At 35.5% G+C, this 11575-nt stretch overlaps 1 protein-coding gene across 1 annotated transcript; it reads right to left on the bottom strand.

Annotated features, from left to right (window-relative positions):
- Positions 1 to 4088: 4088 nt before the first annotated feature.
- Positions 4089 to 8680, bottom strand: LOC149538631 (gibberellin 3-beta-dioxygenase 1-like). Its single transcript, XM_089802889.1, has 3 exons — positions 7870 to 8680; positions 5753 to 6086; positions 4089 to 4856 (listed from the first exon to the last, which is right to left on the bottom strand). The coding sequence occupies exons 1-3, from the start codon at positions 8334 to 8336 to the stop codon at positions 4626 to 4628; spliced, it is 1032 nt and encodes a 343-aa protein (XP_089659015.1). The 5' UTR covers positions 8337 to 8680; the 3' UTR covers positions 4089 to 4625.
- Positions 8681 to 11575: the final 2895 nt, after the last annotated feature.

Here is an 11575-nt window from a genome sequence, read left to right as displayed (position 1 = left end):
AAACTAGATATTTTTGTCTTGGCTTGCTCAATACCTTGAGTAGCTTCTTGTATGTTAACTTGTGCTATCAACTTACCCTCTTCCTATACCATTTTTCTCTAAATTTAATTTCTTCAAATGCTTCTCTATGCAAATCAATTCTCTTGAAACAACTTCATGCTCAATTTTGTTTTTGGCTCTGAAAATTTGTGAATTCTATAATTGGAATTCTATTAAATCAATCTTTAATAGTAGTTGAGCATAAAAAAAAGCATTAATGATGTCTTTAATTTAGCATGCATGATTTTTTTTGAAAACCTAGAAAAGCATCACAATCTGGCTTTACAATGCTCGTACTACCAATGTTCTAAATACCTTTTTATGCTTTTTCAGATAGTACCTCTCTTTTTGGTAATTATGAGGTTACAAGAATCATTTTATTATTTAAGTTTCATGTTGTGACCATGTGAACACTAGGCACTATGAGTTGTTCATGACTTCGAGAGGCTTATCTTCTAACCCTTATTTCTCCTTGCGACTGTGCAAAACCCTTGATAGCTACTTCGGTATCTATTTTCATGCTTAATCTTTTGGCCTTGTGAAAGAGAGAATATTACTAAAATACCTTTTTTGTGCTTTGCAACTTCCATTTTTCTCTATGCATTTAGTTGTGTGACTAATCGAACACTGCCATCATATTTTGATCATTGCTTCATGACTTGCATCTTACTTTGTGTTCTTAATAGTGCGACTGAGCAATCACATAAACCTTTATGTCTCTTGACCACATCACATGATCACATTGACTTGATGTAACTGTATCTTATGACTTGTAAAGTTGTGGATGCCTTTAGTCACGCCATCACTACTTGATTTTGACATTTTAAGCTTGTGACCATGTAAAACATGTTAGCTTTGAGAAGTTGCTTTGTCACTACCTTTATTTCTTCTTATCACTCTAATCACACGATTATACGATACAAGCTTACTTCATTAGGTCTTAACCTTTTCACCACTTCATAACTTATGTTCTTTATTATTATTTTAATGATGCGACTAAGCGACCAAGCATCGTACTCATACACCTTGAATCCTTTCTTTATCCATGTGACTGTGTGATCAAAGCTAATCGCCAGGTCATGTCATGTATTTTTCATTACCCTTTACACCTCATGACTGAGAGATCAAGCATTACCATGGTAAAATTGAATGTTTCACCTCATCACAACATTCTTGTTAAACTATAATTTTAATAGCATGACTGCATGTTAAGCCTTTAATATGAGTGATCCATTCTTCATGGCCTCACTTTTTTCTTAACCTCTTAAGCATGCAACCCCATGATCAAGCATTTCGTATATCATACTAACCACTTTGCCAATTTTCTAGTATTCATCAAACGACATCTTTTAGCCATACGATCGCATGATTAAAGATATCACCAGATCGCTCTATCATGCCAACTGTTTTAAGTTTTAAGTTGCAAAATTGTGAATGGCTTTCCTTAACCTTGATTGCACCATTGCACCATAAATCTTTTGTTATGCACAAACATTTCCTTCAAATGCCTCCACATGTCCTATCTTCAAGCTATCACTACATTGAAAATAAAATAAATGATAATTATGTAACTAAATATAGATCATGAAAGCTCCAATCATATCCTACCATTACTACATCATTTATGCCATTAGATCTATCTATATAGAGATTTGACAAATGAGATGAATATTTACATTTGTCTTGCTTTTACATGCATTTTTGTTGCAAGGTTAATTCCTAAATAAGAGATTGACCAAGGAAAGCCCCTCCTCATAACCCCAACAAAACACCATTTTTCTTGTGTGAAGGTGCAGTTCTATAGGTTTTTTGGAGTAGCGAATTCAGATCTTAGAACTAGGGTTTTAAATCTCTGGTGGAGTTTTAGATTGTAGAAGTTTATGTTGAGCAGGTCAGAGTTGATGTCAACCTTGACCCAAGTTTTCCCTGAGCGCCAGGTCATCGTTGTCAAGGGGCTCCCAAACTTTTAGATTTGACATATATCAGTTCCCGGGTCTTGGATCTACACCATTTTCATTTTATGCTATTGTTTGTTGCCTGGCTTTCAGATATGAAGTGGTCTCTCCTATTGATCCTCAAGGTGAGTTTGGTTTCTTGTTTATTATTTTATAGTACTCAATTCGATGCATCATATATATGGTCCTTTCAAGTGGTTTGTTGTCATATGTGCTTTACATTACTTTCATCTCAATTAGTCAATCTACTTGCACTAAATAAATAAATTACCAAATCAATCAATCACACAACCATAAGAGTCCAAAGAGAATCCTATGGAAAAAAATCCCTTGAGTATACATCTTAGAAAAGGACTTGGATTTAGCATTGACACCCCACACATCTACTCTGGTTAGTGTCAATCTAATTTGGGCCCTTTGAAAGCTTATGCTTGAAGGTCAATCTTTTTCTTTTCATAATGTGACTTTTAAAATTAATTGTAATCAATATATACATCTTAATTTCTATTTCACATATTGATTAATTCCTAATATTTCTGTCACAAGTTGCTTAATAAAACCTCAGTCTTCTCATGGACTAAATTTAGATGTATATAAATAGAAAATATATAACATTTGTTAGAAGAAATCCAAATATTTTTGTATTAGACTTAGAAGTCTTACACACTTGAAAAACATGTCGATTATATTTTTGTATTATTTTTAAGAAATATTTCATTATTATTATTATATTATATTAGAAGGAATGTGTTTATAGTTAATTGTTTATCAATAGTTTGATATGTAAATAGTTATCAATTTCAAGATTAAAGAATGATAGACACTAATTACATGAAGCTTTGTTAGAATGTCTTTCAGTGCAACAAAAGATACATATTTATTGATTTGTATGAAATGTCATTTTACTTGAATTCCTAGAATTAGAAGCAATTTCAAATGAAATTTCTAACGAAATCAAAATGAAAAATTTCAATATCAAATATAAAAATATGAATTCAATAGATAAAATAAAGATTAATCTACAAAAGGTTCACCAAAAAATGCATCCAATTTTTTATCTAAAAAATATAAATAAAATATTGCGTCTTCTATTCCATTTCACATTGTACCATTCAGACATAATTTTTTATAATGTAAGTGGTAAATAAATAATAGAATTTTATATTCTATTCCAAACCTTACCAACCAGACGTAAATTTATCTAGGCCAAGGTTGCAAGGATACCTCCTCGTATAAAAAAAATGGTATGTAAGTGGTTGTCAAATTGAAGGCAAAATAATAAAACTTTAGACACTCATGACATGAAGTTGTTTTATGCAATTCTAGAATGTCTTTTTAGTATAACAGTAATTATATATTTAATAATTTGTGTAGAATATCATTGTGATTGAATCCTAACAACTAAAAAAAAATCAAAATGCAGATACCTAACGCACTAAAATTTTAAAAAATAAATATAAATATACAAATGTAAAAAATATTAATAGTAGAAAAAACTAAACATCAATCTTAATCTTTTATAAAAATAAATGGTTCATAAGAAACATACATGTTTTTTATTGCAAAATATAAATAAAATATAATATCTCATATTCCATTTCAATTTTTTGCCATTTAAGTATAATTTCATAATAATGTAAATGATTTAAATAAAATATGTTATCTTTGTTTCATTCCAAACGTTACCAAACAAAATTGTACTATTATTATATAAAATTATTATATAAAAAAATGCGACATCTTGACTTTCATTGCAAACTTTACCATCCAAATGAAAGTAATAAATAAATGATAGTATCCTCTCCCATTTCATGCGTATACCATTTAAACATATGATATGATATGATATGAGCACAATACCGGAATGCCAATTTTTTTATCAATTTATCTTTGCATAAGTACGTAAATGTGAATATTTTAAGTGCCAAGTAGTTATTTTTCTTTTTCTCAATGGGCAGCAAGTTCTTGCTCGTGCTTGTGGTAAGTAAATATAACGATTAGTGTGATCCCACATGATAAGAGGTTCATGTGCCAAGCATTATCATGGGCCGGCTTCTTTTTAACTTTCATACAAATGTTAGGTCCCTAAATACATTATTCTTGTGAACATCAAATGGAGTGATGGAGACGCGCTTGTCTTTTGTCCGATTATCTTAAAGCAAATGCAGTAAGCATTGGCGTATGTGTGCACATTTATAATGAAAACAGAAGAGAGAAGAATATGTACTGCAATGGATGATGACGAAGATGACTTTTCTAGAGATTTGACAAAGTACATTGTCCATTGCCTCCCTCACTTGTTTGCCTCGTAAATTCTAAGTAAAAGACAAAAGGAAGGCAACATCACTAGATCCTCGCAAAATTTGTACCGCACAACTAGCAATATACAATGCTTTGACTATAAACACACGAGCCATAAGGGACGCAAAAGACAAAGGCGTTGTTGGCGACAAAAATACTTCATAATCTTCCCAAAATCCCCGTGAGGTAAACTTGGTCACTTTTTACACATTTCGCCGGGAAGCTCCAAAAAAGAAAGACGTCATTCTCTCAGGCCTAGTGTAGTCTATAGGGGGCTAAAGAAGGGATGGCTTAAACATCACATATTAGAAAAAGGAGGAAGATTTCTAGTCAAGTGCTGAATAATTGAAGAGCTGTACTGAAATGTTTGGCTCGCGCTACTAGATATTCATGCCATGTGAGTGATCTGTACAAGGGAGGATGTTTGGAATCCACTAGCTCCTTTGCAGGGCCTATAACTTCACTCAACGGAGGCCCCCATATGTATGCCGTCGACAACCGATCCTTGCTATTGTTTACTACTCGGTGAACAACGCTCTTGTATCTCCCATTGCTTACAACCTGTAAATCATTCCACTAATTAGTTAAATCATCTCTTAGAGCTGGTAAGTGTCAATCGTTGTTGTTTCTAGAGTAGTTTACAATTGTGCGAGAAATTTAACATCAAAGTTTCGAAACACATTTTATGATCCACTATCATTGGAGTTTAAATGCTGGATCATAGTGTGATCCTCAACAATATTTTGGACCGCACTCTATGATCCATTGTCATCAAGATAATAATATCTAGAAGATGATAGATCATAGAATACTATCCATATCAATGTTCCATTTCACATTCCATGTTATCTTCAAAATGATGAATCATGAAATGCAATCCTACATATCAATGTTTTAGATTGCACTTCATGATCCATATCAAAGGTTTGGATCACACTTACATGAAATAGTGCTAATATTTTTGACAACTATGGTTTTCATAATGACATTGAAAACATTAATATGAACATAGTTTGTGATCCATCATCATCCTCCAAATAATAATATTGTGATGGTGATGGATAATGAAGTATGACTCAATCCAAGTTATAGATCACATTCCATGGTCCATCATCATCAATTTGTTATTCTGATGATGATGGATCATGGAATGCCATTCCAAACATTGACAGGAAAACTTTTAGTAATAGATTACGGAGTGAGATCCAAAAACATTGGTATGAATGTACTTTGTGATCAATCATCGTCAAAATAAGAATATTCTGATGGTGACGAATCACAGAATGTGACCCGATCCAAATTTAAGATAGCTCTATGATACTCCATCATCAAATTGTTATTCCAATGAGAATAGATCAAGGAATGTGATTCCAAACATTGACAAAAGATTCTCACACAATCTAATCCAAAGATAACAAAAGACAACATTGTGTGTGTGTAGACATGTGATTGTATACCTGTAGGAGATCACCAATGTTAACAACAAAGGCATCGGGGATGGCAGGGACAAGCGTCCAAGCGCCGTGTGAGCGTTTAACTTGAAGGCCTTCAATGGCGCCCTGGCAGAGGATTGTTAAGAGGGCGGAGTCAGTGTGAGGCGCCATGCCCATTGTCTGAGATGGGCATGGGCTCGATGGATAATGATTCATTTGCAATGCTCCTCCGCATCCTTGCCCTTCTTCGCACCATCTCCTATACTGCCTTTCCTTTATTCCAAGGCTTTCCAGTATCACCGAGAACAGCTTCCTTGCAAGCTTTTCCATTGCCCTTTCGTACTCCTCCACCGCCTCGCTGTAAAACATACATACACGGACACCATGCTCATCAGCTTGGTAAAAGTGAAAAAAGTACTCTTAAACAGTCTAGTTCTAAAAGTTATAAAGTTGTCAAAGAATCTAGTTCTAGCTAGTGTGCCGCACGATATAAAGTTTTGGGTGAGTCCAAAAATGTACGTTCATTCCTAGTTCTCCGGACTGGATCTAGGCCTTTTATTTTTGGGGATTTGCGCTACTACTTTTGCCAGGCAATTCGTCCTCCTTGTTATTCCTCACTTGGACTGTTGCAAAAACATGTACATTCCACTTTATGACTGCTGTTTACCGTTTCCGCAATGATATTCTAAACTTGTATTTCATTGGTGGAGAAGGTTTCTAACAATAAGCTAAAATTGGTAAATGGTATTTGTCGTGATGCAAATATGAGACATGGAAATTGTAGGTTAACTAAAAACAAAGGAGCACATGATTTCTCAGAAAATAATTGAGCCATAATTCTATTTTAAAATTAGAGACAACGAAATAAATGATTTCTATAATAAAATAATTGGGCCAAGATTGTAAGTGTGTAAACCCCCATAACAAAAATCTATTGGCCGGAAGTAGTTTTATAGTAACGCCTAGAACAGTCTTTCTTACGATGAATATATTGCCGGCCTAGAGCAGCTCAATCAAACTCCCCTGCAGTCACCCACATTAGCGACAGCTCCATTTCAGGGCTCAGAAACAAAGCAACGGTAATAGGAACATCTTTGTGAGGGTACAAACGTAAAGCATGGAAGCAGGGGATATATATTTCTTTGAACTTTAGTTATTTCAGGCCACTATTGCTATCATAAACATAGTGATACGGAATGTTTAAATGGTTTTAGCAATTGATATAAACAGAGATTAATAGTAGTGGTTTTAGCAACTGATATAAACAGAGATTAATAGTGCGTGGGAACGATTCAAGCACCAAAATGTGTTGGAGCCATTAGAGGCTAGCCAATGAATGATCGAAATTTGCTGGGGTGATGTCAGCAGATATAACATAATGGAGAGACAAATGTAATGTAAATTTAAACAAGCAGAAAAATTAATGAAAAACAGAAATTCGAAAGACAAAAATAAATATTCATAGTGGTCCAACACGCTTCTATTTATACATTCACAACAGCCATCAAGTCAAGAGTCACGAGGAGTTGAACAGTCAGTGAGTAAATGGACACATCTGCAATCCTAAAGATTGATTTAAAAAAAAAATCAGACAATCAAATCTAGAAATAATAAATGAGATCTTTGAGAAAAAACTTTTGGTTATTCACATGAAGATATTTCTACAATCAGTCATAGTAAAGAGATGCATATTTTGGATTGATTTTGTGTCATATTTTTGGCAAATCATTTATCTCCTCTAGCTCTTCTCATCCTGATGGTGGATCACGTAACTTTGATGTGTGACACACAATCAAATCCAGAATATGCATCTCTCTATATCTCCTCATATTATGTAATTTCTAATGATTGAGCATACTCTGAGACATCCGATACAAGCAAATCTAAAAGCAACGAAGCCAAATTCTGAGAAGCTGGCATGACGGAAGGGAGTTGAGGAGATCAAATTCCATAGCTCACGATCGAATCTTAGAGACTGCACGAAGACGTCTGGAATCAAATTTACAATCTATACATATCCTGACATTCTACGATCCGACACACAGACACAATTGAAAACATCGATAATTCACACAATCAAATCTAGAAACAACAAGGAGAGGAGAGGAGGAGAGGAGATGTTGGATGAAAGAGAAGAATACCAGAAGTCGCGGTAATCATGGGGCCAGAGGAGCTTAGCGTGGTGGAGGGGAGAGGCGACGCAAGTGAAGCCTTCGGACCACATGAGCTTGGAGAAGAAGTTAGCGATTCGGACGACGCCATAGCCGGTGGTTCCATCGGGAGACCTCCGGGCCAGCATCTTCTGGTCGAGTGGGAGCGAGAACAAGCGTTGGCTGTGCTTGCTGAGTCTCTCCACGAGCTCCTTGTCGACACCATGATTGACAATCTGAAAGACAGCGCAGTCACGACAAGAGGCTCTCACTTGCTCCACCACCAACTCTCGACCCCCGGCAAAGTCTACAACGGGGGTTCCATGTGACTCTGCGCCTAGTTGGTCTTCATGAGGCCACACATACAATTCGGGAACCTCCTTCATGAGATTGATGTCAGGCTCCATACTCTTCGCCCTCATGGGGACGCTCCTGAAAGCATCGCACAAGGAAGGCATGTTGTTGGCACTGAAAGAGAGAGACAGAGGGGGTGATGATATATAGTGGGTTAAGTTTTGATGGATTGATTAATGGAGATGGAGACAAGCAATGGCAGCAACTTCAAAGTCGAGACAGCAATAATATCATGTGACAAAGGGCGGCAGGCGGAGAAATAGTGTTGTTTATAGACGTGTCCGAGCAGTAGTACAGGGAGGAGAGGCAGAAACAAAGACAAAAACAAAAGAAATGATGCTGCAGCCCTCTCCTTGGTATATTTGTAGGAGATCAGCTCAGCATCTGTGTTTGGCTCGACCTCTGTCCTTAGTCCGACATCGTAGAATAAGCCAAAAGGCCTTGTGGTGGAAGGGACTCTAATATTTGATTGATAGGCTCTGCCGAAATGACACTTATATAGAAACAAGGAAACAAACACCACACCCCCATCACATCAACATCAAATATTGCTTTATAAAATGTAAGAATGAGAACAGATGTTAGCACCTTCTCTTCACGTGAATGTTTCTACCTCCATGACGTCACATTCTCCTTTGTCTCTCCTGCCATTCGGTGGATTCCAGCAGATAAACAAAGTTATGGTCTAATATTTCATGTTTATTTACTCTCACAACTTCTAAACCTCTCGTTTTACTTTTCTTTTCCCCGGTCGCCGTTAACATCACAAAGAGGAAGGTCCCTCCCGCGTGGAATGGTGAAGCATTATTCCACAATCATTGCCGCCACTACAAGGAGGGAACCTGCTTTTAAGTCTTTGTAGATAATATTAATGTAGCGGTTGATGGCAAATTCCATGAGAATCTTGCCCCATGCATAAAGTAAATGCTCTTAATTTAATCCCACGCTCCCAACAATTCACTGCTCCCGCCGCCCATGCGTAAACCATCTCACACATCTCCCTTTACCAGTCGCTACCTACTATTCCACATTCTGTGTTCAGTTCTGGTTTTCTCATCTCAATCACTAGCTAGTGCTAAGTAGGTATTATATGTTAAAATAATATATCTGGTTTTCAGCTTTAAGGTCGTGCTAGGTAGGTCCGTAACATGCACGGTATATTTTGATTTAATCAAAATGATTGATTTTCTAAACGTTGTAGTGAGTTTTTGTTTTCTCATCTTAAATCATTAACATCATTAGGGAAGAGGACCTAGTATTTGAATGCGATCCAATAGTTGTGAATGGAGTTGTTCACTTGATACCTACACTTGTTGACTTAATGTCCAATTCTTTTGACAACATTGTACCAATACTTGTGACTTTAAAGTTGTTAGTACAATGCTACCAACCTAAAATTGAATAAAATGTACCTTTAGTTATAAAAATTAACCAATGATGTGATGCCACATCAGCTGTTCAACTATGGGTACCCTTTATGCACGACGATTGGTCTCACTTTTTTTTTGGGCTATTTTGGACAACTTGGCAAAAAGCATGCTGATGTGGCATCATAACAGGGGATGTGGACTTGAAACCTTAGTTATAAGTAGGTGACTCACCAAGTAAGCTACTGTAAAAAATTGGGAGTGATTTGAAATTTTTACGTGGGGTTTTGATAAGCGCGAAGTTAGGGTGTTCAAGTACTGGGTCCTCTCTCCTAGTTAGGGCAAGGAAATAGTTATTGAAGGTCATATTTGATTTTCTCATTTTAAATAATAACAAGGCAGTGTCATATAAGTATCATATGTGTACTCTCCTAATTGAAAATGATATATAGTTTTCTTATCTTAGATCACTAGTAGTGTTGGGTAGGGATCGTGTGTACTCTTTAGTTAGAAGTTCATATTTGCACTTCTCAACTTAAATCACAAGAGAGTGCTAGGTATGTATTACGTGTAGATACTCTTTAGCGTAAAAAACATATTTTAGTTCATTTGATGAACCTTTAGAAGATCAATGGCACCAAAACCCAAGGAATGAGGGCATGACAATGATAGTGACATAATTCTCACAATAATTTTGGCAGCAATGATTGTTGAATGATGCTTACGTAATAAGAAGAGAAGATTCTCTTATATTTTGTGCTCATATTTAGTTTTCTCATCTCATTCACTAGCTAGTGCTAGGTAGGTATTAGGTGTTCGGATTTTGATTTAAAAAAATTATTTTGTTTCCCAATCTTGAATAGTTAGGTAGTTCTAGGTAGGTCCATAGTGTGTGTGCACATTTTGATATAACCAAAATAATTGATTTTGAATTCTTATAACAAGATCTTGTTAAGTTATGATTATTATTAGCAACAAGGGCCAGAAGAAATCGAACTTTTAATGCCCCACCTGAAGATCCTTGGATCACAAGGATAAAACATGCACTAAATAATTTTTTTCTTAAGATTACTTAACTAACAACAACATATAGTAACCAAGTGCAAGAACAAAACATCTAATCAAGATAATAAAATAGGGAATGTGGCTAAACTCACATGTTCACTTACACAGGAGGAAGTCTAACAAACACTTCCAAAGATCCCCCAAGCACCAAGTGATAACTTAGAATCAAATGTCACATGAATCAAGAGAATACCCAAGTGAGATTGAGATAACTTTCACAGTCCCAAAAGGGGAATACTAAACTATCAATCCCAAAAAAAGATGTTCTTTTTAAGCGCAAAGTAACAGTTCCTTGCATGGTTAAATATACAAGTCCATTTCCAACTAACCAATACATAATTAAGAATAGTTTATAGAGACCCTCAAATGGTCATGCAAAAGACAAGGGCTCAAGGTTACAACCACACATCTATTAGACACCACACTGAAAGATAAATGTTGAATCATAAAGTTACCCTAAAATTAGGCTAAGTATGAAATCCTATCAAATTTAAAAAGATGGAATCTTTATCTTACCTCCTGTAGATGCTAAAAAATAAAAGGAAATGAGAGCACCACATAAAGTTATTTGAGATCAGTATGCACATCCTGTATCTAATAATTCCTTTAACAACTTCTAATAAGCAAGTACAAGTGCATATTGTATATGAGCAATGTTAGTATGCTAATAGAAACCAAATTTAAATAAAGCTTCTACAAACTAAAAAAAATTCATAAACTTCAAGATAGACTAAGATGAGCTCTCAATTGAGAATAATGAGCCATTAATGGGCTCTCTCAATGAGAAGCTCTCTTGTTGAGTAGCTTTGTCTAAATAGATAGGATGTATGCTCAAGCTTTATGCTTCAAAAAGGGCTTCAAATGGAGTTGGAATTTTGGTGTGAGTGTATGGTTTTGATGTAAAATGGCTT

This window comes from Cupressus sempervirens, chromosome 9, assembly GCF_028749045.1.
Source record: "Cupressus sempervirens isolate cs-2001-9-10 chromosome 9, ASM2874904v1, whole genome shotgun sequence".
Taxonomy (NCBI): domain Eukaryota; kingdom Viridiplantae; phylum Streptophyta; class Pinopsida; order Cupressales; family Cupressaceae; genus Cupressus; species Cupressus sempervirens.
The sequence above is the reverse complement of the archived record's forward strand: the minus strand, read 5'-3'. Positions and strand labels throughout refer to the sequence as shown.

Coding starts and splice junctions, on each gene's coding strand:
- LOC149538631 (XM_089802889.1), bottom strand. CDS start 8,336: ATGCCTTCCTTGTGCGATGCTTTCAGGAGCGTCCCCATGAGGGCGAAG. Junction 6,087..7,869: donor CATGATTACCGCGACTTCTG/GTATTCTTCTCT, acceptor TATGTTTTACAG/CGAGGCGGTGGAGGAGTACG. Junction 4,857..5,752: donor ACATTGGTGATCTCCTACAG/GTATACAATCAC, acceptor AATGATTTACAG/GTTGTAAGCAATGGGAGATA.